This window comes from Talpa occidentalis, unplaced genomic scaffold, assembly GCF_014898055.3.
Source record: "Talpa occidentalis isolate TD23 unplaced genomic scaffold, MPIMG_talOcc4v2.1 talOcc4.15, whole genome shotgun sequence".
Lineage (NCBI taxonomy): Eukaryota > Metazoa > Chordata > Mammalia > Eulipotyphla > Talpidae > Talpa > Talpa occidentalis.
In genome coordinates, this window is record NW_023601543.1 from 26,455,899 (window position 1) to 26,483,450 (window position 27,552).

Below are 27,552 nucleotides of genomic sequence, written 5' to 3' on the forward strand. Positions count from 1 at the left end.
CGTTGGGCAAATCAATTTCTTATTTTCCTCATCAAAAAAAAAAATAATTGGCATAGTCATGTCTACATCAGATTGTTACTAGTAAGAGTCAATGAGATGATGTGTGGAAAAGCTTACCATTCACCACTGTCCTTGGCACATAATTTTGGGTTCCATAAATCTTAGCTATAGTTTTATAATGACGATAATGATGGGTATCATCGTAAGCCTTTATCATTTTCACCTACATATTGAAAATAATTTCATTCAATTTTTTAAACAATTGTATTGAAGTATAATTTTCCCACTGAAAAATGGACTCATTTTCACTATTGTTTTGACTGACGGAAAAGAAAGGGTAGTAAAACTCTCTAGACACCCTCTTCTTCCACTATCTCACCGCAGGAACTTCCCAAACTTTACTTATTTCTATTGTTAATTTGTACACCGATGATAAGGTTAATTCAGGGACTTGTTCATGGTGGTTTGGTGTGTTAGTGTATGTGTGGTGTGTGAGTGTGTGTGAGTGGGCGTGCACACAGTATGTCCTTTAAGAAGGCCCAGTGAAAGACTTCTTGAGACCAGTCACTTTGAGTTAATTATCAAGTGTGTTGAGTTTTTGCTACAGTTCAATCCTCTGCTAGACCCCAAGGAGAAGAGAGAGATGTAAGGCAGAATCCTGTTCCTCAAAAGGCCATACATGCACAAGTATACCTACAGGTTGATAGGAAGAAGATGGAATTTAGCGTCAGAAGATCAGATTTTAATTCCCTTTTTCATCATTCACTACCTTTGTGGCTTTAGATAAGTCATGCAGCCTCAGAGACATCTTACCCCCAAATAAATGCAAAAGGATTGTCATGAGGCTCCATTGTAATAATGTGTGTGAAATCTCTTTGTAAATTGTTGATGAGGTCACTGGAATTCACAAATATGAGTTAAAATAATATTCAGGTGCCAAATTGTATGATTCAGACATCAGTCACCTTGAGAGGTGCAAACTATAGGCTGGAGTTATTAAGGGGTGTTTGCTGAGCCTTCAGTAGGTGGAAAAGAGGGGGAGGTGGTCAGTCTTGCTGGAGGAATTAAAAATAAGCAAAGACTCCATAGGCTATATCCAATTGGAGGGCATAACTACCAGGGTAGTTATACTATATGACTTCTCTTAGGCAAAGACTTTCTCCTTCCAGTAGAGTTACTTATGATTTGTCTAGGATTGTTAGCCCCACCAAGGAAGAGCCTCTTTCTTCTCCTCTAGTGCTTCTTGCACCACTTATCAAGAATAGGTACTCAATAAATGCTCAAAAACTGGAATAAGGGATGGATGGTTATGTAAGCTGCTGGTCTTGTCTCTCTACTTTCATATTATGTAAGTCATCAGCTACTGAATTAGGCACTATCTTTTAACTCCCTCGATGTAGTACAGCCCCATCTGCTGTTGGGATTTATGAAATTCTTTGCAATGATGTCAACAATACCTTGTATGGTTTTTCTCCAACTTGCCCCAGAAGACTCCTTACCCCCAGCGAACAATAAGGTGACCAGCAAGTCGTGTGAGTACAACGGGACCACTTACCAACATGGTGAGCTGTTTATGGCTGATGGGCTCTTTCAGAATCGGCACCCCAATCAATGCACCCAGTGCAGCTGTTCGGTAAGACCCTGCATCTTAATGTCTCTGCTGGCCTCTACCCCAATAAGAGATTACTCTCTACTTGCATTTTCACTCTGAGCCTACACTGTATGGTTTTTGAATAGAAGACAGAATCATCAAAATCCTAAGTCTCCCAGCCCATTCACACTTCCCTGATCATTATCAACTCTGAACAGTTCTATCCTGGTCTTAAAGCTTTAGAACATCTGAAACAGACAGAGATGGGCTGGTGGTCTTGATCTGCACTCCTGCTGATCTTAGTTACGCCAACAAAGCCTTCATCTGAAGGAGTCAATTATTTGAAGCCTGGGGAATACAGTAGTTGGGAAAGACACTGGCACCCTCTAGGGCTACAATTCACTAGAAATTCACTAGAAATTCACTAGAAAATAGTCTCTCTCGGTTCCCATCTCTGAGGTATGCTACTAACCTGGCCATTTGTGGTGTCCTGCAATAAAAAAACTCTCAGCAGATGCTTTCTTATTATTTCTATGACATTACTTAAGAGAACTCTGTACTTCAGGAATAAGTTATACTGATTATATTTTCATGTTACTGTGCAGTCAAAAGAATGTAATAGATGGAACCAGAAAATGGATTAAAATGGGTGTTTAGATGGAATTCTGAAGGAATGAAGTTAGATGCAGAAACAACTTTTCTGCCTGCAAGGAGTATTGAACAGTAGACTATAAAAGCAAATTAATAGACTCTCTTCCCTTGGGCATTTTTAGTAATGACTCAATAGTTTGGGAGACTTTGATTGCAGCCTTGCTTTTTTGGTAATTTTTCAGGAACCCTCTTAGCCCCAGAAAGATATGCTTCTAAGAACTAAGAGCAAGGCTTAAGAAAGAGAAATGTTTGGAACAGAGAATTTTAGGGAATGGAGATTATGCAGAGACAGACATAACCAGCAAGTAAATTTGATCCTCTTCCTTGCCTTGTGCTGGACTAGGCTGTCAATTCACATCATCTTGTGTAGTTTGTAGGGTAGTCCCCCCTTATCTGTGGTTTTGTTTTCCATGGTTTCAGTTACCCATGGTCAACCGCAGTCCAAAAATATTACATACAATAAAATATTTTGAGAGAGAGGGAAAGGGAGAGACCAAGACCACATTCACCTAACATTTATTGCAGTATATTGTTACAACTGTTCTAGTCCACTATTAGTTTTTGTTGTTAATCCCTTACTGTGCCTAATTTGTCAATTAAGCTTTATCATTGGCATGAATATATAGGAAAAAACATATCGTATGTGTAGGTTTCAGTACTACCTGCGGTTTCCCCACCCATGGGGATCTTGGAACATATTCCCTGAGGATAAAGGGGGCGGGGGGTGGGGGGGGCTACTGTATTATCCCAGAGAGCATATCTCCTTGATTTGAAAGGGAGGTTCTAGTGAATGTTACAATACGCAGCAATTCCTCAAATCGTCATTCCTTGAAGTCCCCAACATCAAGTTGGGGTGTGATGGGGACTAAGGAATCAATGACCAGAGAAGAGACAAGCCAGACTTACACTTGGTGATTGGGGTGCCCTTGGTCACCCTCGCATGGACTGCTTCATGTTATCTTGGCCCAGGATGCATGACGAGGATTGCTCACTGTCCTGTGACTTAGTCTCTGGGATGGGCAAAGAGTAAATGGGGGAAGGGGAAGCATAATAAAATTATAAAGTACCTAGAGATGACTTTGGGAGAGCAGGGGGGAAGGACATGTTTTGAGCCACTAATCATCCCAGGTACTGAATTAAACCTTTTATTTTATCCCAGATCCTCTGACCTTAACTCAATTTCTCCCTGGCAGGAGGGAAATGTGTACTGTGGTCTCAAGACTTGCCCCAAGTTAACCTGTGCATTCCCAGTCTCTGTTCCGGATTCCTGCTGCCGGGTGTGCAGAGGTAGGTGGCGCCTATCCCAAGGCCTGCGGTACTGCCATCCTGAGAAGAGAGGAAAATACTGTCCAGTGTCCTAGGAAGGGCACTTTCTATGGTAGCCTTGGTTTTTAGCTGTGCTTTCCTTTATACAAGGAAAAAAAAATCAATTAAAACACTGATTTTAAGGGCTACTGCGCTAGATGGGTGGCAGGGAAGGGTGGGAATCAACTAATGTGAAAGTGAGTGTCTTCCTCTCTCCTTCCTTAAATCCCTTCTACCTTGCCCCCTACATTACTGTATTATAAAGGACAGGCCATTTTTATCCACCATCTTAAAAGGAGAAATTGTCCTTGCAAAGCATTCATGTGACCATGTTGAGGACTGGAGGGAAATTTTAAGTATATTTCATACATCCCGAAGTAAAATGGTGACATACCCAATAAAAGCACAATGGCAAATGGAATACATTATCTTCTCAAGTTTTCTCCAAAATGGAATCACTTCTCAAGCCAGTTTTCTCTTCCTTGGGTTCCTTTTATTGGGTAATGGCACCACTTTTACTCTCTAGTTTCCGGGATCAAACACAATCATCTTTAATTTTTCCTTTAGTGCCTCTCTTCTCAAATCTATGAGCAGTCTTCTGACTTCTCCTGCTTTCCCTCTGGCAGTATCCCAATTTTGTATTCTTTCCTTCTATCTACACTTATTTATTATATATGCTGGGCACTGCACTAGAAAGCAAGTAAATATTGGTATATATTATAGACCTACAGGGTACTGCTAGACTATAATGGCATCTTTATGTCAATTACAATGAGAATTCTCTTACTTAAGATACTTTTCTGCTATTTGCCAGAAAATCCTTGTGCATGTACCCCCTTAGCTGTGGCACCCTTGTGCAGTGCACAACCTATTCATATTTGGTATGCATAGATAAAGTCTTTGCTCTTATGGAACTCACATTCTACAGAGAAGACAAATAATAAACAAATGCCTAAATATAAACAATGTCAGAACTATGAAGAAAGTAAACAGAGGACCAAGGTAGAAAATAAGAGGTAAAAGCATTTAAGTTGAGTAGTCTGAAAGGTCTTGCTGAGGTGACATTTAAGGTCAGACTTGAAAGGTGGAAAGGAGTTACCCTTGTGAAGTCTTGGGAGAGAACATTCCAGGCAGAAAGAAAGAAAAGTTCAAAGGCCCAGGCAAGGAATAGCTTACAACGTTCAAAGAAGCTGAGAACCAGTGTGGGACAGGTATGGGGATCGTGGTAAAAACTGGCATGAGGGCCTCCCCAGTGGCGCAAGGGGTTGAGCACCGTGTTGTAAGGCTGTCCGCAGCCTCTGCATGGCAGGTTCGATTCCCGGCCAGCCAGGGAGAAACCCACATGGCGTGGCAGAGCTCTCCTGCCTCGTCCGCTGCTCCCTTCAGCAGTGTCTTCGGTCATCTGCCTGTTCTGCTCCCCGCTGTGTCTCTGGTGAATTCTCTCCCTTCCCATGCCTCTGACTGTGCCCCAGTTCTTGTATAAATAGATAAAATCTTAAAAAAAAAAAAACTGGCATGAGATGACGTTGGAGAATTAAACAGAAGTCAGAACAGGCAGGACCTTCAAGGCCATGGGAGGGCATTTCAATTTCAGTTTGTTTAAGTGCACGGGGATGCAATAGGAAGGCAGTGAGTATGAGCGTGACATGAACCAGTTGATTCCTTAGATTTCACTGGATGTTTTGTCCAGGCTAGATTGGAGGGAGCAATGAGGCAAGTGGAGAGATCACAAGATGATGTGTGTGTGGTGGGGATGGTGGTTTGAAGAGTAGGTGGATTGTGGGTGTCTGGTCTGGGTACATAGTGCAGAGTAGTGGTTCACAATGGAACCTCTGGAGCCAGGCTGCCTCAGGTCTAATCCCTGTCCTGCTTTCTAGCTGGGTGATCATAAGCAATGTACTCACCCTTTGTATCCATATTTAAAGTGAGGGTAATGTTAGGATAAGGTGAGGATAAATACCACCTTTAAATGGTCATGAAGTTTAAATGAAATAATGCAGTTAAAAAAAAAAAAAACCTAGTCCAAGGTCTTGCATGTAATGCAAACTCAATAACAAAAAAATGAATAAATTTGAAATGTATTTTGATCATTCGTTCTCAACCATGGGTACATATTGGAATGACCTTGGTAAATTAATGTCTAGACTGGGGCGGGGGTGGGGGTTTGAGGTGATTTCCTTGTGCAGTGCAGCCAAAAGAAAACCCCTGAGTTAGAGGGAAAAATGATAGGATTTGCTGTTAGTTACTGCCAGTTTTACCTTTCCACATGATAGCCTTAACCGTGCCGTGCCCTTACTCAAATGTCTTTATGCTGACACATGTTGTACTTGAGCACAAGCCAGGCACAGTTCAAAGCACTCTACAGATACAATCTCATTTAACCCCATGAGAACCCTGTGTGGCGAGTGCAATTATTATCACCATTTTATTGATGATGAAACTGAGGTTTCATTAATAACCTAGTCCAAGGGCACATAGCTTGTGAGTTGAGGAGCTAGGATTTCAATCCTGGCAGTCTTGTTACAGAGCCCAGGCTCTTCACCACCCCACTGCCTCTGAAGGGGATGGCTTCTGGTTGCCACTAGACTATATGTCAACCTTTTCACTCTGACGGTGGAGGCCTTTCATGGTCTAGCTTCAGCTCACCTTTCTAGGCCTTCATTCTGCCATCCATGCACCTAAGGTACCACCCACATTGTTTCTGTGCTCTCTTCTCTTTGTACCTTTGCTCTCTAATCTCCCCCTCAGGGTTTCTCAAATTGTAGTGTGCTTCAGAATCACTTGGAGAACATGTTGAAATTCAGATCCACAGACCACAATTGCAGAGATGCTGATTCAGCAGCCTTGGGGTGTGACCCCAGGAGGTATAGTTGTACAGGCCCCATAGTTCATTTGGCTGCACATGATCCATATACTGTTGCTTTGGGAAGCCATTCCCAAGACCATGCAGATACCTAGGAGCAACTTGAAATGATTCTTTTACATCTGAGACTACTGGACTTAAATTAAGCTTATTAAAAGCCTGGATAAACTTGAGTAAACCAATGGAAAAGTAACCAATGGTAGTCTCGGGTTGGTCAGAGCATGTAATTTCAACGACATGGCAACCTAGTTGGGGTGAATGGGTGGCGGCTATTTTTTTAATTAATTTATTTTTATTATTGTTATTTTTTGTATATGCTATAAAATAAACTTTCTTATATTTATTTTTGGGTGGCAACTATTTTATGATAAAAACTGGAAGGATAAGACAGTGACTGCCTAGGGAACAATTATTCATATATAGTAAGGGTTGGGAGGAGCGTTTGTTGTCTCTTTCTGGAAAATCCTTCCCCTTCAACTGTCCCCTTCAACTGTCCCTGCCAGTTCCTCAGGATCCAGCTCAAATGCAGCCTCCTCAGATTCTAATTCAGGTGGTCCTTAAGTCACATTTTGATAAATATTATTGGATTGTTGGAGAAGTCATGACATATTTTTTCTGTTTTTCAAACAAAACTCGCCATGCCTTTTCTGACAACCCAATAGCTAGAAGGCCTTTTTCTCTTCTCTACCCCCTAACACCCACTTAATTTCTCCACTTTTAAATCCTGTATATCAAGGACCAACTGAAATGGCACTTCCTCCAGGAAGCATTTTTTAATTCCTACATGCTAGAAGTAGATCTCACTCTTCTCTAGACCCTCCAGCACTTAACTTGTGCTTCTCCAGTAGCACTTATCACTTTGTCACCTTTTATTATTTCTACCCATGTCTTATCATCCTTACCAATGTGTAAGCTCCTTAGGGCAGAAACTGTATCAGGTTCATCTTTTTCTACAAAGTAGATACTCTTTGAATAAATGTACACTACCTTGTAAGCACTGTCAGTAATTTAGTCATGGTGTGAACTAGATGCTACTAAAATAGATATGATTGTTGTATTTTCTTCTCTGAATTGCTGATTGGCTATGGGAGAGGGTACTGACTGTCCATTGGTTCATGGCCAATTGGAAGTTGCCTGGTGTCATTCTTGATGGTCACATTACTTTTCTCTCTTATCCCACTTTACTATGCCGTAATTCATATTTATTTTTTGAAAAAATGACCTTACTCTGATTACCAGTATATGCTTGTCTGTTTTAATATGCTCTTTGTACCAACCCTCATAAGTCAATATGGTTTACTTGCAGCTCAGTGTGATTTATGCTTCAGTAAGGCCCTGGCTCCTTCCATCCTCTTTCTCACTGTGTGTGTGTGTGTGTGTGTGTGTGTGTATCTATACCTAAGTGCATTATTACATTTCAGTCAGGAAAAATGGGTACTTTGTTTTTCACCCTTTTTTCCACCTTTGCCTCAGCTAAGTTTGAGTCTGCCCCTAAGGGAAGATAGTCCATATTTAGCAGGGGTGTACATGGGGACTGTTGCTAACATAACCACCTGTTCACTATCATGTAGCTATTAGGCTAAGATTATTTTGTTTGGGACAAAGATATGAGAAATCTAAAGTGAAGAACAATTAATAAAAGAAAGGAAATCACAAAAAGAAATGCTGCATCTATTACAACCAACGGTCAATGTAATACAAATAACATAAACTCTAAAGTTAGAAGAACATAAATTTGACATTGCCAAGCCCCCACCTACTACCTAATCACTCAGGACTGTGGTTTTCTCAGCTATAAAGTGGAGATTGTATTATCTACCACTCAGGGAAAGCTTGTAAATATGAACAGATTTTATGACATAAAAGTTAGAAGAAGGCTATTCCAGAGGTTTTGCTTAATAAGTGATGATTAGTACATTTTATGTAAGACGTATATCATATAAACTTATTTTATCATAATTAACACCATATAATATGAATATCATAATATATAATGTGCACACATTATATGATATTACAGTATATATTACAAAAAAAATTAGTATATTTGTTACCTTGGGGTTCAGTAGAATTTTCACCTCTATCTTCAGTCATCTAACCTTTTTTTTACTTTATCTCCAAAACAGAACTTTATTTCTAGTCCTTGTGGTATCAGCTCCTGGGGATTAACTATCTCTTTTGTCACAATTTAAATTTCTTTTATTATGTCCTCAGAAGCAATAGATAAAAAGTAGTTATTACTGACCATGTGTTGTCTCTTCACATCCTTGACAGTTCACTAAGCTCTTTCTTTACCATCATTTCTCCAGCCTAAATAAACCATTTTCATTTATCTATAAAGACGAAATCCTATACTTTCATAAAATCATTGCTTTTTTATCTGCCTTTATTTATATATTTCAGTTGTATGTAATGTGACTGAATCCCCTTTGAAGTTCTAATTTTTGAAGCACCTAGCTATATTTTTTCTGCTGAAAGGTTTTTACAAAGGTCTATCTTATATAAGCATATTACTCATACAGCAGGGAACCCAGACATACTTTTCCCCTATGCTAGGCTACCCTAATTGCAGGCAAAATACTAAAGAAGAAATAACCTTTTGAGTGCTGAACTTGCAAAGTGAATATAAAGGGCCCCATTGAAACCGGCTCTCTGCACTGTCACCTAACACTAATGTGTGCCTTTCTTCCTGGGTCAGACAGCAATCTTAGCTGCGGATTGAATCTCAGCCCCAGCCTCAGTTGTTTAGAAATGTCTTTGAGGCTAGGACGGTCAGGAGAGTGTTGGCAGAGTGCGTGTCATTGCTGGCACCTCAGCAAACCTCATCTGGACTGAAAGCATAGAGCAAACAGTCACTGGAACCATAAGGGAAACTTTATCAGAGAAAAAAATCTCATCAGAGATTGTACTACTGCCACATTCTGGGCAGGCAGGCCTCAAACCCAAACCCACACCCAGCTTCCCTCCACCGTTTATCATTTCTGCTTCCTGTCTCCTGTCTATCTTGCCAAAGGAAAGGGGAAGGTTATGTACTTGGACTCCAGACAAGGGAGAGGTATTTAGGGTAGGCCATTGGCTCTACTGAGACCATGCTGAATCTGGTAGACAGTATACATACCTAGCCATTAGTACGTGCTCGGCGGGGTCTAAACTTGTGTGTGTGAGAGAGCTCTTTTGGTCCTCACAACAAAGTAACCTGGAGGTCAGATTGCCGTCGCACGTGGCCCTTAGACATGGGCATGAACGTGGTCATAGGAAACAGGAACCTGCGGATTTTTTTTTTTTTAAGATTTATTTGTTTTTTATACAAGCACTGGGTACAGTCAGAAGTGCAGGAGGGTGAGAGAATTCACCAGAGCCAGAGCGGGGAGCAGAACAGGCAGACTGGCGAAATACACTGCTGAGGGGAGCAGCGGGCGGCAGGAGAGGTCTGTCACGCCATGTGGGACCCTCGCCGGTGGCCGGGGATCAAACCGGTGCTGCAGAGGCTGCGGGCAGCTTCGCAGCCCAGTGCTTAACCATTGCGTCACCAGGGGAAGCCCAGGAACCTGCAGATTGTAAACAATGGTAGAGGAAGGGAAACTCTGAGAAACTGTCCTGGAGAAGCTGGCTGCACGAGGGTGAAGGAGTCCATGGGGCCGCAGAGAAGCTTGGAGGTAGGTGGGTGGGTCAGAGAACAATGTTTCCGTTGTTGGCCTTTTAGTAAAATGAGTCAGGTAGGGATTTGCTACATTTGTGGTAGCAATGGAGGCTGAATTGTACCTGCAGCCACAGAATAAAGATAAGGAGTATCATTGAAGCTAATATCTGGAGGTAACTTAATCGCTCCTTACCTCGTAAAAATAAAATTTCCTCACTGTAGCCCACTTGTCTATGTGTTTTTTCCCTTAAGAATACTGTTAAGATTTAACAAAGCAAGGAAACATATGCCAAGAAAGTAGCACTATTATTAATCCCATTTTAAACATGAAGAAGCTGAGGCAGGGAAGTAAGTGTCTTGCACAAGGATACATAGTAGTGTCAGAGTTAGAATTTGAAGTTTGTCATCCTGTTTGCAGAGTGCCAAGTTCTTACACTACCTGTTGGGAGCAATTGATAGTAGTGTGACACGAGCCGCTCCTAATACATGGGAGAGAGACACATGGCACATTGGCATAGGCAGATAATATTAACAGAGTAACCACAATGCCTGTGTTTCCCCATCGAGGTCTCAAGCTACCTATTCCCAACCACCGGGACCTCTTCATCTCACCCTTCTCTCTTTCTGGGCTTAAAGAGGTTGGAATGTAAATACCTTCCTTCTTTCATTCAGTAAACATTTGTTGAGCGGCCACTAAGTACCTGGTACTGTGCTCCTGCCGGAGACACAATAGTGAAAAAATGGAAATGGAGCCTGCCCTCATGGAGTTTAGTGAGCAAGAAGGATATTTATCAAGCGACACAAGTAAATATAAAATTGCAACTGTGCCACAAGCTACAAAGGAAAGGTGTAATTTTGTAATTTTAGTAATTTTTGGGAGTTGACCTAGTCAGGGAGGTCAAGGAACATTCCTAGGACTATTTCTCCGGCCTTAATTCAATGCCATATTCCTCTTTGCTCTCTACACGCCAGGGTGAAGGAAGATTGACTCAAAATTTAAGGCGATAATTGAGGGCAGTCCTGATCCCACCATGATCCCCAGTTTCTGATCCCATTGTGAAGCCGCCCCCCACCCACATTATAGGAGTCTCTAAACTGTCTTTCATGCCTTGTAAACAATAAATACTACTATAGTCTAAACTTTTCTTTTTAAGAAACTACTCAGTCATGTAGGTCAGTAGCTACCTTTTCATATCATATCACCCAATCTCAGTTCTTCTGCTTGTTTTTAAAGGTCCTCTCTAAAACATCCTGACCCTTCATTAAACTACCACCCAGCCTCATTTCTCTGACATCAGTACACACCCACTTTCTCCTCTGCTTTCTTTGACCAAATCTATGCTACGTTCCATCCCATCTTCACTCCTTTATGTGCCTCTCCTAACTCTTATTCCCCACAAACTTTATTTTTTTTTTAAAGATTTATTTTATTTATACAAGGGCCGGGGTATAGGCCAGATGCGCGGGAGGGTGAGAGGATTCACCAGAGACAGAGCGGGGAACAGAACAGGCAGACTGACTGAAATACACTGCTGAGGGGAGCAGCAGTCACGAGAGGAGAGGTCTGCTGCGCCATGTGGGATTCTCGCCGGCCAGTGGGGATTGAACCGGTGCTGCAGAATCTGCGGACAGCTTCACAGCGCAGCGCTCAACCACCTGTGCCACCAGGGAGGCCCCCCCCACCCCACAAACTTTCAATACCTTCCCGGTTCAGTTCTAACATCCAGGATCCTTCCATCTTTCAGGAGTCTAGCTGAAGGTACATCTCTCCTAAATAGTGTTGCTTTATCTCTCCAGCTCTCCTCAGTCTCCTCCTTTAACCACTTTCAGGCCTCAGTGTAGTTCACAGAGTTCCATATTTAAAAATACTTTTTTGTGTTGTACTTTGTTTCAGATGTCTGTGCTCATCAACTGGGATGTTCTCTAAGGAAAGGATGTTCTTCTTTTGTTTCCCTTAACACACAGTATTAAGTATATATTTTACGATGAATTTATTAGAAAGAAAGTTATGAAAAGCTCTTAACAGCATTCTGAGTGCTCTCCTGGCTAGAAAGGTAGGCAAAATTAGTGAACTCACAATTTACTTGATACCAGCTTATTCATCCAACACAATTCCAATGAGCCCAAGGAGAAATGAAATTTCTTTTTATGAAAGTGAGATGTTTCTGCTATCTCTTTCAAGGTAACTGAAGCTGGAAACAACTGTTTAAAGACAATTTGTCAGTGTTCAAGACAACTACCATTTTACCGCAGATTTGATTTCTTTTTCCAAAAAGCAGCACAATTACATGTTAGACGCCATCTTGGCTGGAACCCAGAGATCTTGAGGGAAGTGGCGTATCAGATATTTCCTCTTTTTCACCATCATAAAAATCTACCAATGTTTTCATAGAAAGCTGGAGAAAATAATAGCAACTCCAAATATAGATTGTCACATGTTAGTTGTTTTTGTTTTTGCCCAATTTCCTGCAGAAACACTACCATCTCCTGGTCATAATGATAGAAAGGAAACACTGTTAATGAGAAACACTACTTCAAAAATAAAAGAAAATTAACGTAATGATTTTTGACTTAGTATGCTGTCACCTAAACTTCAAAATGTTTTGAAATGATCTTTACATAACTACACAAGAGTCTGACCACTGCTAGTAATCTCTTATCTAAAGTGAATCAGTCATTCATATTCATGAGTGTGGGACCATCTTCAGGATTTTTCTTTTCTCCTTTTCCCCCAAGTTATGTTTATTGAGGTAAAGCAGGTTTACATCTTTGTAACTGTTCCTGGAGTTGTATGTTCAACCCTCTACAAATGTGTATTTTTACATCCTGCCCACCACCAGTGTCCCAACAATCCTCCATCATGTTCCACTGGGCCCCTTCCCACCTCCACTCCCACTCTACCACCCTCCCTCTCTTGGTGCCTCACTTTTGTAGTCAGAGGTTAAGAGTTTATTATTGGTTTGGTTTTGACTGACCCTTTGTTATGTTTCTCTATATTCTACATATAGTGGGCCCATCTTTTATTTGTTTTTCTCTTCTGATTTATTTCATGAAGCATTGTCCTCTCCAGTTCCATTGACGTTGCTGCAAATGGCAGGTTTCATCCTTTTGTATAGCTGAGTAGTATTCACATTTTCCTGAACCATTCTTTTGTCCTTGGGCACTTAAGCTATTTCTATAACTTAGCTGTTATAAATAGCACTGCATTGAATATAGGACCATATATTTTCCCTTTAAATTAGTGTTTAAATTAGTGTTTTTTTATTCTTTGTGTGGATACCTAGAAGTTGAATTGCTGGATCATATGGTAGATTCGTTTTCAATACTTTGAGAAACCTCCATAATATTTTCCATAGGGGCTGGATCAGTCCAGATTCTCACCTTTTTCTCCACATCTTTGCCAACCCTTGTTGTTTCTGCTCTGTTTGATATGGCCCATTCTCATGGGTGTGAGATGCTATCTTATTGTGGTTTTAATTTGCATTTTCCTGATGATAAATAATGATAAACATCTGTCCATGTGCCTATTGGCCATGTGTATGTCTACTTTGGAGAAGTGTCTGTTTAGCTCTTCAGCCAGTTTTTTTGATTGGCTTCTTTGTTTTCTTTTTGTTGAGTTGCATGAATTCTTTATACATTTTGGATATCAGCCCCTTATCAGATGTTTTATGTGGAAATATTTTCTCCAATTCCATAGGCTGTCTTTTTGCTTTACTGATAGTTTCTTTCACTGTGAGAAAGCTTTTTAGTTTGATATAATTCCATTTGTTTATATTTACATTTGTTTCTTTTGCCACTGGAGACTACACCCCAAAATAGTTCTGAAGCCAGTGTCTTAAAGTGTTTTATCTATGTTCTTTCAATGTATTTTAAAGTTTTGGATCTTACATGATGTCTTTAATCAACTTTGAGTTAATTTTTGTGTAATTTTTGAGATGGTAATTTAGTTTCATTTTTTGCATGTAGCTGTCCAGTTTTCCAAATACCATATGTTGAAGAGACTCTCCTTTCTCCAGTCTATACTCCTGCCTATGTTGTCATAGATTAGCTGCCCATAGATGTGCAGGTTTACTTGTAGGCCCTCATTTGATTCCATTGTTCTGTGTGTCTGTTTTTGTACCAGTGCCATACTGTTTTGATTACTATAGCTTTGTAGCATAGTTTGGAGTCTGGGAGTGTGATACTGCCACTCTTCCTCTATTTTCTTTTTGGCCAGAATTGATTTGGCTATTTGGGATCTTTTCTGGTTCTATATGATTTTCACTATTGTTTTTTCTACTTCTTTGAAGAATGTCATTGAAACTTTCATAGGGATTGCAAGGAATCTGTATATTGCTTTGGGTTGGATAATCATTTTAACAATGTTTGTTCTTGATATCCATGAGCAGGAAATATCTTACCATTTCCTTGTGTTGTCTTTTCTTTTACCTTTGTCTTATAGTTTTCATTGAACAGGTCCTTCATCTCTTTTGTTTGCTCCTAGGTCTTTAATTCTTTTTGTTGCAATTGTGAATGGGGTTGTTTTTTGGATTTCTTTCTCTTCAAACTTGTTCACATATGAAACCACAACTGATTTTTGCAGATTGATTTTGTACCTTGCCACTTTACTGAATTGATTTATTATTTCAATAAAATATTTAGTGGCGTCTTTCTGGTTTTCCATGTATAGTATAATGTCATCTGCAAATAATAAAATTCTATTTCTTTACCAATTTTTATTTCTCTTATTGTACATCTTTGTTTTGCCTGATTGTTCTAGCTAGGACTGCCAATACTATGTTGAATAGTAGTAGTAAACATCCACATCCTTGTCTTTTCCACATCTTACATGAAAAACCTTCAGTTTTTTCACCTTTGCATATGTTGACTAAGGGTTTGATATTTCTGCCCTTTATTATGTTGAGGAATATTCCATATATTCCAGATTATTTATTTATGTTTTGTATCTTCAGGATTTTTCATCCCTTGCCTTCTCCTCTTCTCAATATCAACTAAAAGCTTTCTTCTCCCATGGAAACATTCCAGGTTGTTTTTATTCTCTGTCCATCCCTGTGCTTGGAATTCATCCCCATAAGCTTGCTAACTGTCCCAGGACTCCTACCCTCTGAGGACATCATGTTCCTTCTTGGCCCGTCTCTTATGTCTAGAATGTTTCTTTCTAGACAAAAAGGCCTTCAGACAGTGGATAAGATAGCATTGACTTTCATTCTGAGTTTAACAAATTAATAGTGATGATTCCTAATTGGGCATTTGGGATATCCTGTCAGGGTAAATCATGCCCCATCCTATTTGTAGAGTTGGAGGGGTTTCATGTGTAGATGAGTCTAGTTCTGCAATAAAAAATAAGGAATTCCCAGTGAAGCATTTCAAAGCAATTATTTTTTCACGGGTGGTTAAAGTCACTCTTCCTTCACCCCTGTTCTTCTAACTACTTCAAGGAATGCCATGACTGCTCAGAAACACATGACTTATGCCCACTGCTTTCATTAGATAGTCTTCATGAACTCAGATCCCAACATTTATAGAAATTAATTTGATTTTTTGACTGACAATATAAACAGTGGAAAAAGAGACATGAGAAAGAGGATTAGATGTCAGCTAGAATAATGATATTTGAATATTACCCACACTACAACTGTAAGAACTTACAAAGTCCTTCGCTCAGGCAAAGTGGACAATTGATACAGTTATTCAGTTTATTCAAGCAAATTGCTAGAACAGCTACATCCACTTTCCCCTGGGGTTTGGCTATTACAACCAGACCCATGTCCTGTATTCCCAATAAGTAGTTCAATCCTCTTTAGATGGGACCAGGAAACCAGTTGGATTTTATGAAAAGAAGGATCTTAAACTGACTAGCTTTCATTCTCAGGTTGACCAGGCTGTAAATATTGGTAGATCATTGACTTTCCCATCTCTGTCTTGCTTGCTATTTTCCCCTTATGGATTTGGTAGCCTGGGACTCTACTTCATTTGGGTGTTGGAGTTTTATTACTCCACTTCATGACTATGTAAATTATCCTCCCTTCCAATGAAGCCGATATCTGTCCTCTTACACCTCATTTTAAGATAAGAGAAAAAGGGTCTTAATGAAATTAATATAATTAAAATGTAAACCTTTTGTGTACAAAGATGAAAATAAGGAGAGGGTTACCATACTCATCAGGAAATCTAAACTACTTCAGAAGGTATGGGTTGAAGGAATCTTTACAGCCATTTTTTTTTTTTTTTTTGCACATTGTAGGACCCTGGCTTTAGAAATTAAATTATTTAAAAAAAAATGATTCTTTTTTCATATGCTGGCTTAATTTTTCTCTTTTTACTCAGCTTAATTTATTTTTTCTAAATCCAGCCCCTTTCCTTTGCTAAATACCTAGCACAGTTGTGGAAGTCCTTTTAGTTGGGTTTTCACCATGTGTGAGGTACTCCTTAGGAGGAGGAAGTGGAGAGAAAGGATGGGAACATGAATAATAGTTACCACTCACATGTTCTAAGCTCTTCGTGTATACTCATTCTGTATAATAATTCACTCCATGGTCTCCATACTATGGGGTGGGTATTGGCTTCATTTTAGCAATCAGGAAACTTAGGCACAGAGAGATTTATTCACTTACCCAGAGTCATGCAGATAAGACAGGGTATAGCTAGGATTTGGACCTAGGCAGTCTGAACATGGGCTGTTCTCCTAGCCATTGTACTATACTGCCGCTCAGTTTGGGGATATGAAACCACTTTTGGGGCTCTGTTAACTCTGATGGTACTGAGAGAAAGACTTTATGATGACTATGCTCCCAGGGGCCATATATGGTTAACATTGCCAACGGATTCATTGGGATGCCAACACCCAATTTCTTTTTTTTTTTATAAAGATTTATTTATTTATTTATACAAGCACTGGGTACAGTCAGAAGCCCAGGAGGGTGAGAGAATTCACCAGAGCCAGAGCGGGAACAGAACAGGCAGACCGACGAAATACACTGCTGAGGGGAGCAGCAGGTGGCAGGAGAGGTCTGTGCTCCATGTGGGACCCTCACCCGGCGGCTGGCGCCTGGGGATCGAACCGGCGCTGTAGAGGCTGCGGGCAGCCTCGCAACCCAGCACCCAACTGCTGTGCCACCGGGGAGGCCCCAATTTCTAACCATAAGCTTGAGTCTATTTAACCACGTCTCTGTTGAAAGAACAGAGTGGGGGTCAAGTCACCATCCAGCTAATATATTCTTTGTTCCTTCTTTCCTGATCACCCCTGCAAACACATGCACTCTCGTAATGCACTGTTCACAAAGCATGTATTTATGATTTTTCTGGACAAACGCTTTTGTAGTCCTCTTCAGATTGGACTTGCTACTGTTGACCAGAGCTGCCCCTAGTCTGTGTTGTAGTATTTCTCCATCAGATATTTTGTTATGCTAAGTGCTTATATTGATAATCTAAACAATAACATACTTTGGCAATAAAGTATTTTCTTAAAAAATGTCTACTTTACAAGACACCGGAGGACTTCCTGCAGCATCAGGTTTAAGGGAAGCACAAATGTCTATCAATGGAGAATCCTTATTCGAGCATTCTTTTTTAAAAAAAATTGCTGAAGTAACATTGGTTTATAACATTATATAATGTATAGCATTATCCTCAGACATATGTGTATACTACATTATGATCACTACCAAGTCTGGTTTCCATGCAGTGTTGTTGAAGAGTCTCTTAAACTTCAGCATGCTTGCTTCCTTGCAACAGAGTTTTTAGAATCTGATGTTTGACAGAGGCCCCCAAGGTCAACTGCTTTTACTCCTTTTTTCTTCTCCAGCTTGGGTCCAGATAAATGACTATAATAAAGTGGCCCACCATGGCACCTGGTACATGGTAGATGGTGATTTCACCATCAGTTTCTTCCTCTCTGCCCTCTCCCACTTTCCCTCAAAAGCCCTTTACTATTAGCCCTGATTCTACTGATTTCAGCTTGTTCCTCTGAAATACAGAGATCACTTTCCTTGTCACAGAGAACACCTCCCCCCTGTTTGGGGGATTCACTTAATTTATATTTGCCTTATGATTAGAGCAACTATATAATTTATCATCTAAACTGAGACACTTGAAAGCAAAAGGGGCAATCATAGTAATTATGGCTACCAGAAGTAAAAAAAGCATGAAACTGGGTTGTCTCCGATAAATCAGGACCTATGGGTGCTCTATTTATGATATCTTGTGTGGTTCAGAAGTGACCACACGCTGGCGTAGTTTTGCTATCTGAGGATTATCTTCGTGGGTATCTTATAATCTCATTGTACACTTAGTCCTTTTGAGAAGACAGGGTTTACTTCTGTGACCTGTTCAAGCCAACCAGAGATTAATGGAAGCAATGAGACTTATAAACAGTCTGAATTTTAGCTTAGCCCTTGACCATTTTTCAAATACTTGTTCTCTGTTTCTCCCATTACCAGAAAGCCAAGCCATTCCAACTCCATAGGGTACCACTCAGAGTATAATTGAGGTTTGAATAAACAACACATGTGGCTTTTAAGGTTAAATGAATATTGTTTGACATATACTATACTAGGGTTGTTTTTCATTTTGGTTTTAAAAATTGGTTAAAATTACATCTTGTTGCTTCTTGGAATTAACTAGAATCCATCTGTCTCTTTTAGAATCACTGTTTTGTTTTGCTCTTTCAAAAAGTCTTGGCTGAAAAAAGAAACTCTCTTTCAGATAATTTGTCCAGTGAATCAGGAAAACACAAGCAAAGAAACAGGTTTTTTAGGGTATCAGTGACTATATTTTTTCCTTTTATGTATTTTTGTCTCTTAGCTGAAATCTAAGTTAGGATATATAACATACAACATCTAAGATTGTAAATGGAGAAGTCTATTTTCAGCTTCTAGTCATACTCTGCCTCAGTCTAGACAACATCTATAGGCATACAAAATGTGAATATCTAAAAAGATAACTTCAGTTAATTATTGTTTACATTAAATAGATGAGAATGTTGAAACCTTTAAAACCTACTTAAATATTCAGGCTTAGAGAATGCTACTTTGAACTCAAAGCAACAGAAATGCTGTAGTTCTTAGTTGAGAATATATGAACACATACATATATGCATATGCATATTTATATATATGTATGTTCAGAAGTAATGGTTTTAGGTTTTTTTCAAGATTTATTTATTGATGCATACAAGAGCTGGGGTATAGGCCAGAAGTGTGTGGGGGTGAGAGGATTCACCAGAGACAGAGCGGGGAACAGACCAGGCAGACTGATCGAAGTACACTGCTGAGGGGAGCAGTGGACGAGTCAGGAGAGGTCTGCCGCGCCATGTGGGTTGCTCCCTGGCCGGCTGGGGATCGAACTCATGCTGCAGTGGCTGCGGACAGCTTCATAGGTTGTGCCTTAACTCCTTGTGCCACCAGAGAGGCCCCCAGTGGTTTTAGTTTTTAATGAAATGAAACATTGCAAATTTAAATACATAGGCTGTTTGCAAACACTGAAGGGTTCAAACACAGGTTGTGATACATGCATCTGAACAGGTATTATAAGGAATTGTCTGCTCCCATGTTTGATCCCCACTTGCCTCATTGTTTTGCCATCTTACCTCTCGGCTCATTTACCAGGGACTATGTACTTCCATATTGCTTTGTGATTCTGATTGGATGGTGTGTATTTAAGGACACTCTTTCAAAGCCCTGTTAAGACTCTGGGGTCTAAATGCAATAAAGTGAACTTCTCAGATGGCCATACTGAATAAGCACTCCGTGTCCATGCCAATTCTTAAATCTACATTTAAGTAGGGCATTTGGTGAAGAGAGCTAGTCTTCTAGCTATTTCTTTGGCAATTTGTTCTTTTTTGGCTACTTACATTAGGCTTGAAAGCCCTAGCGTATTGCTTTTACATCTCATTTTGCTATTCACTGATGAATCTTTTCTGCTTTCAAATTTTCTTTCCCGTCCTACTTTTCCATTTGCCTTGGTATAGTTTAGACCCACCACTGCCAGCTAAAGAACAACAAGTAAATACAAGTTCATTGCCATTCGGTCACTGTCAAGGGCAATGCTTTTCCTCAGCTCTCTAGATTTGCAAAACTGGAGTCAATGTACATTGCTTTCTCCTTTGCCTTACTCCTCCATTGCCAGCTCTTAAACAGGGTCATCATTTCCTTTTAATTTGCAGTAGTCTTATTTGTCCCTTCTTCATTATTTTATAAATCCTCATGGCCCATCACATATTACTACAGGAGCCTTCTGGTTGGTTTTCCAGATTCCAGTTGCTCTCCATCTAGTCCACACTCCATTGGCAGAATAAACTTCCACAAATACTGTTTTTACCAGAGGAACCTTTACATAAAAATTGGTAACAGGAGGGCCTCCCTGGTGGCGTGAGGGGTGAAGCACAGCCCTATGAAGCGATCTGCAGCCTCTGCAGCATGAGTTCGATCCCCAGCCGGCCAGGGAAGTACCCACATGGCGCAGCAGACCTCTCCTGTCTCACCCGCTGCTCCCCTCAGCAGTGTATTTTAGTCAATCCGCCTGTTCTGTTCCCCACTCTGTCTCTGGTGAATCCTCTCACCACCCACATCTCTGGCCTGTACCCCAGCTTTTGTATGCATAAATAAATAAATCTTTAAAAAAATTGGTAACAGGAATTAATTGCTTTTGAAGTCCATTGTTCACCTATTTTTGAAGTCCACACAACAATTATTTACCACCCTTATTTACCGCAACAACCTGTTCCCCTCACCTTCCTCCCTCTTTCCCTGCCTAGTCCTCCCTTTCCCTCTCTGTCTCTCCACCGCCCAGTCTCTTATTTCACACCTGAAGTGTCTACATTGTTTGCTTTCTCTAGTATGCGACTTGCTATCCAAAGGCCTTGTCCCTGCGATTGAGGTACCCTCTGCCCACAGAACTGTCTATTTTATGCTCTGTCCTATCTGCTTCAAGAAATGTGACAGTTCTTTTGGAAACCTCTCCAGATTATACCAAACTGTTCATTCCAACTATTCAGTGTCTCCTAAGCACATCTATTCCAGTTTTCATTTCCAGTTATTACTGTGGGGCGGCACACACATGTGCAAGTGCATGCTTGCTTAGGCTGTTTACTATATTGATTTCCTGTCACCTCTAACAGTCATATGTCTTGAGGGCAAAGGCTCAGTCTTATTTCTCTCCTCTTCACTCATGAAGTGTTGAATGCATATTAAGTGACTTTGGCATGACAGTCTAGACATAAATAAAGGTGAAAACCATCTTCAGTCTCATAAAGTTAGTTTCCCCATAATCTGCATGTAGTCTTTTTTTTTTTTTACCATCTTTGCTCATTGAATAACATCAAAGAGGCAAGTATACTACTGGCCAAGCACTGAATTACATATTTTGGACTGTAGTTCAATCCAGTACATACACTGAGCACCTGGTATATAGCCAGCAATATATGAAGTGCCCCTGCTCAGTTATTCTAAAACACCTGCACACATCAGAAATCCCAGGAGTGCTTGTCAAAATCTAGATCACTGACCCCCACTCCAGAGATTCTGACTTAGTAGATCAGGGTGGGGTTTCAAATTTTGCACTTCTGACAAGATCCCCAATAATACTTAAACTGCTGCTCCAGAGACCATACTTTGAGAGCCAGTGATCTAGACAATATGGGCCACAGGGAGGTCTAAGACATGCTTTCTGGCTTCAAGGGATTTACAGTCTCTTCAGGGGAAACAGCGCAGATTCAGGAAACATTTAATAGCAGGGAATATTGTACAGTGCTTTAACATTCATTCATTCATTCAACAGATATTGAATGAGTGCTAACTATGTTCTTGGCACTGTTTTTCTAAGTGTTGGGATTACATTAGTGAACATGATAGACAAAAATTCTTGTTCTCATAGGTGAATATTAGTGGAAGAAGATGGGCATTAGACAAAATAAAATTATAAAATGTAAGATAGTGTTAAGTGCTAACAATAAAAAATAAAGGACAGATAAGACATATTGGAGCAGGGTTTGTATTTTTAGCTAAGTGGTCAGAGGACGCCTCCCAATTTCACCACTTGACAAGTACTTTTTAAATGATGACTGTGTGTCAGACGCCGTGATGGATGATGGTGATGCAGCCACGAATAACACAAATAATACAGCCTGACCTTATAGAGTGGATGCACTTATTTGGGAGTCAGGAAATCTGGGATTTGGGGTGATAACGCTCATCAACTCATTATGTGACTTTGAGTGGCTGTGCCCCCTGTCTTAGCCTTGCTTTCTCCCATCTTAAAAGGAGCAATTGAAAAAGTTATGCTTACAGTCCTACACATCTCTAAGATTACAGGATGCTAAGGCCTTTGGGCAATTGAAAAAATGTAAGAGTGCCTGAGGGACACTTTGTGTAGGACGAAAAACTTGAATGATTTTTAAAGGCTTGGGGAGCTAAGGGGTGCGGGAGATGGGGAGGTAACTTCCAAAGAATAACATGAGCCAAAACATGAAAGCAAGAACAGCAAGAAGGTCAAAGGGTCCCCATTGTAGTAGCTAATTGGGGAGGAGATAGATGCTCAGCAAAGATGAGATATGGACTCATTGTAGAGAGTCTTCCATGGGAACTCACAGAGGGTTTTGATCAGGGAATGACAGTTATACAAAGGAGTGTTTCAGGAAGAAGAACCCAGCAACCAGTTAAATCCTCAAAATGCATAGCTGTCCCCATGTTTCATAATGGTTGAAACATGAAGGGTTAAATCTGTCCTTTGTTACATGTCACTACCTCATTATAATATTGCTATCAACTCATTTTGAGGCATTTTTCAAGCCTGAAAAGCCAACAACAATTTTCCCTAACAATACCACCACATACTTGAATGAGTAACATTACTATTTAGACTTGGGTGATGGGGAATAAAAAATGTTCAGTGCTTAGACTTTTTTGTATTCCTTGTTAAACAATGAATTGGCATTACATTTATCCTCAGCCAGATACACACACACACACACACACACACACACACACACACACATACCCTCTAAGGCCAAGCTCTCCCTATCAGCATGCTTGGTCATACAAGGTAATAATATTCTTGGAAATTATCCTCTTGTTTTTTGTCTTTACATATCTGTTCTTTATTTGTTGTTCTCAAGGCTGAAAGTAGAACCTTCCTCCTACAAGCGGTTTCTCTGAAAGACACCAGAGACAGGGTTTGCTGTCCAAAGAGTGAGATACATGGAGAGAAAGGTGTCTCAGGAAAAATAAAGGAAAACATCTTAATGTTAGTTATGTAAAGGTTCTGACCATTAGCAAATTTTACCTTAACTTTCAGATCAGTTCATAGCTTCCAAGAGAGCTAATGGTGAATTTAACAAACCATGACAGATCAAATCTTCAAAACTCTCATTTTTTAAGGGTAGTTTAAACACAAGTTGAATATGACCTGCAAAATTGTTAACTGTCACTGGACTCAAATAAGAAAAGTGACAATGATGGCTATATTAAGATGGTAATTGATTTTTTTCCCAAGTCTGGAAGATGTTGCTGTCTGGTGTCTTAGAAAGTGGTGACTTTCTTCAGAGCTGTTTTGAAAAATGAGCCACACCCAGGCGCAACCACTCAGACATCTTCAGAACTTGGGAATCATAGAACCAAAGATATGCTGGTCACCAGGGTGATATTTCTCCCTTCTGTCTATGTATGATTTTTTTTTATTTCTTTTTCATAAACAGGGGATGGAGAATTGTCGTGGGAACATTCTGATGGGGATATCTTCCGGCAGCCTGCCAACAGAGAAGCAGTAAGTGTGAATAGCTCAAATAATTCAACACTCCACATGCCACAGCATCAGGCCAGACTTTCCTCTCCCCATGGCACTGTCCCAGCAAATCCATAAAAGGGCTCATTTCTAACACCACTTTTCTTCCCTTTCCTCAGAAATTTGATTGGCATCATCACCAACCTATAACCATGGGTAATTGGTAACCAGTGCTGGACAAGGACATGAAGAAGTCCTAGCCCCAGCCCATAGGAATCCTTCATGTAGATCAGAAATTCGTAGCCTTTCAGGGTTACTTACCAAATTTTGTCTTCCATAAGGAAGGGATATCACTGCCCTTGTCCTCCACCATGAGGACTTTCTGTGGGATTGTAAGGTAGGCCAGCTCATCCTTTTGGAAGAGGTACGAAGAAATAGAATACGCTGTGCAAAGTAAGTCAGAAAGAGAAAGACAAATACCAGACGACTTCACTCATATGTAGACTATACAGAAACACAGGAACAGGCAAAACTTAAGGAGCACAGACCCTAGGAATCTGACTGCAGAGTGGAGGTTACCTAAGGGGAAGCTGGATATGGGGAATAAAGTGGAAGAGAGGGCCCAACTGGACTCTGGCGGGGGATAATGAGTGTTTTGGAGGTGGGTGTGGTGTGGTAACGTAAATCTGAAGAGGTGTGATCCTGAACTCCGACAACATATTCATTGTAAACAATCAACATTATCTTAATAAACATAATTAAAAAGGAGATGAAGGTAGGAGACTGCAACACCTCAGTGCTTCATCAGGGTGGATGCTAATCTAAGCATAAACCTTCTTGACATATAGCATCTCCTGTTCTTTTGTATTCTGCAGTAAAAAAAATAGAGCCTCTCTCTGAAAACTCCATGTCTGAGTAGAGCAACACTTCAAACTTCTTAAAGTCTAAAATGGTGATGTTCTACTTCAAAGACTCTGTCATATTAAAGGGCTTACAAAAGCGTAGAATGTACACAAAGGCATTCATTGCATGTAAATGGTTATTCATTGTACCTTGGTACAGAAAAGTGTATTCAATGTGGCAGTGTTCTCCTAAGAGCTCAACAAATGAAGACAACCTAAATCGCTAATTAATCAGGGCATGGGTACACATGCCCAATTTATGGAATGCTGCAGCTGTTAGACAATGCAGTACACAAAGAAAATGCAGTAAAGGTGGAGACATCTCTAAGACATATTATGTAAACCAAGCAAGGTGCAAGATACGTTATACTCTCATATCCATGTGCAAACTGTGTGTGTGCATGCATGTAACACATAAGAAAAGACTGGAAAGGTCACATGCCAGCATGTTAAAAGGGGTCATCTCAGAGGGGTAACATGGGCCAGAAGAAAGGTAGACTTTGATTTCATATTTTATGTCTTCTGTATCTTTAGATCTGTTTCCATGAGCATGAGTTAGCTTTGTAATAAGCAACATTTAAAAAAAATATTTATTTACGCATATAAGAACTGGGGTACAGGCCAAAGGTGCAGGGGGTGAGAGGATTCACCAGAGAGAGTGGGGAGCAGAACAGGTAGATCTACTGAAATACACTGCTTAGGGGAGCAACGGGCGAGACAGGAGAGGTCTGCTGTGCCATGTGGGTAGCTCCCTGGCCGGGATTGAACTTGTGCTGCACTGGCTGTGGATTGCTTCATAGTGCTGCATCTCAACCCCTTGCGCCACCAGGGAGGCCCTTAAGTAACATTTAGATAATTTTCTAAAACCAAAGGAATTTGTTCTCAGTGACCAGTGGGTGTAAGGCAGGAGTGTAGGTGGGGCAGGCCTGAGATCAGAGGAGGTGTGAGGAAGGGGTTGATAGGGGACCTGATCAAATGACTAACACTGGGCTCCCCTGTCATTACACGTGCCCCTTGTGACCTGCATGTCCTGGCTTGCCCACACCCACAGCAGTGAGAGAAATGACTTCTATTTGTTTTATTCTCTAGGCAAATCATTTTCTAGACATTCCTGTGTCTGAATGAGTGTAGAAGGACTGTGGACTGGACTGGAAAACAATACTCAAATATCAGAAAAGCAGCAATCCTGCAGGAGAGGGCAGGCAGTTTGCAGGTTAACATAGACCCTGAGGAAAGATTTCCTCTACCTAGCTGATCTGCTTTAGAGTGAGATTCCACCCAGATCCTGATAGGAGAGGTTGTCAGTCTCTGTGTTCTGTGTTGTGAATTTCCTCTTTTGCTCAGCCCGGCCTTTTTTTTTTATTGTTGTAAGAATTTGAGAGCACCTACATTAGTGATTGATGACCAGATGCCATTCTAAACCAGATCTATATCTCTGTCACCTTACGCTGGGTGCCTTACTTAAGTTGGGTTCCTCAGGCCCCAACCCTTCATCCTGTGGCCATCTCAGCAGTCTCACCGGTAAGGCCACTAACTAGCCTTTCTTCTTTATTTTGTCTTACATTGTCCTCCAACTCCATCCCTTGTCTTTTAGCCTCATTGTTCTTCCTAAACTGGTAGTGATAGGACTGGACTTAATCTGGTACTTCATGTAGCAAAAGAGGTCAGGTACAGAAGCATTATTGATTTTCAAAGGAGTTTGAAAACTTATCTTTAGGAACAAACATTTGGGCCTAGTAGACCAAAATGTCCAGATGGTTCCACTTTATTATAAATAAATATTTTCCTTTGTTCTTAAAGGGGTAGATATTGTGGGATATGATTTGAATAATATGTAGCATCTGTAGTAATAGAAAAGTATGTGCTTGGCACATAGTAGGCGCCCAATAAATACATGTTGAATGAATGGGTGTAGAAAGTGGAGTAAACTTGTGTGCGTTGGGGAGTTTTCTTTAACATGGATGCACAGGAAGTTGTCTCAAGTCAGAGAGAAATTCCTCACACTTGTTCTCTTTTCTTGATGAGGCAAACATGAGAAGGCAGGAAAATCCCGCTGGCTCTCCTTTGCAGAACCCAGTTTTTCTGCATGGGAGAAGAAACAACAGCCCTAAAACACATTTCCTACTCAGCAGACCGTCCCTTTATAGACTGTTCCTATTTACAGGAACAATCAAAACCTCAGTTCAACAGAAACACAGCTGATGGGTTTATTTTGCCAAGTCAGCTGAAAACCATCATTGACCAAGTTTTATGAAGTGCACAGGAAGGAGAAACAGTGGTTCCAATATGACTCCTTTGTAAAAACGTGAAGCAATTCCTGTTTGATTTCCACATCATAATTTCACATGAACTGATGCTAGTACCATGGTGCGGGGGTGGGGAGGGAGACGTGCACCCAGGGAGGGAAGCCAAAACATGAAAGTAAGCATCATTTTGTTTTGGACAGCAGCCAAACTCTGATTTTGTCCCCGATTGATTTCTCAGAGATTTACCTTTAGAAAAGTGAAAGAATTGGGAATAAAAACAATTTGAAACAGATAAAAATCCACGTGACATTCATATTGTCAGAACAATGGTTTGGGAAGAAAACTGGACTGTGTCTCCCAGACACTGATAGTCTCAGGTTACCAGGGACCAGGATAGAATGTTCTCGTAGCTATGTGGACTAGAACACATAATGCAAAGTTTTTTAAATTAAACTTTTATTTTGCACTAACCATGGATTCACTTGCAATTGTAACAGAGAACGCCACAAAGGTGCTCTGAAGACTCTTATCTAGACTTTGATGTTTTCCTGTCTCCATCAGTAAAAAATGCTGACATCTTAGACCCTAGAAGAAGTAAGAGAAAAAAAAAAAAAAAAACTCCTGGGGCACTTCTACAA

At 40.4% G+C, this 27,552-nt stretch overlaps 1 protein-coding gene across 7 annotated transcripts in view; it reads left to right on the forward strand.

Moving 5' to 3' along the window:
• The window catches only part of CHRDL1 (chordin like 1), a 165,358-nt gene that overhangs the window by 119,018 nt on the left and 18,788 nt on the right, over window positions 1–27,552 (forward strand). For 5 of the 7 annotated variants that reach the window (XM_037512070.2, XM_037512064.1, XM_054695611.1 and 2 more), the window contains exons 5-7: window positions 1,488–1,633; window positions 3,436–3,529; window positions 23,741–23,808. In XM_037512070.2, coding sequence (XP_037367967.1) covers window positions 1,488–1,633; window positions 3,436–3,529; window positions 23,741–23,808 — 308 coding nt within the window. The remainder of the gene's footprint in view (window positions 1–1,487; window positions 1,634–3,435; window positions 3,530–23,740; window positions 23,809–27,552) is intronic. The other 2 variants (XM_037512065.1, XM_037512066.1) reach the window with 1 other exon arrangement.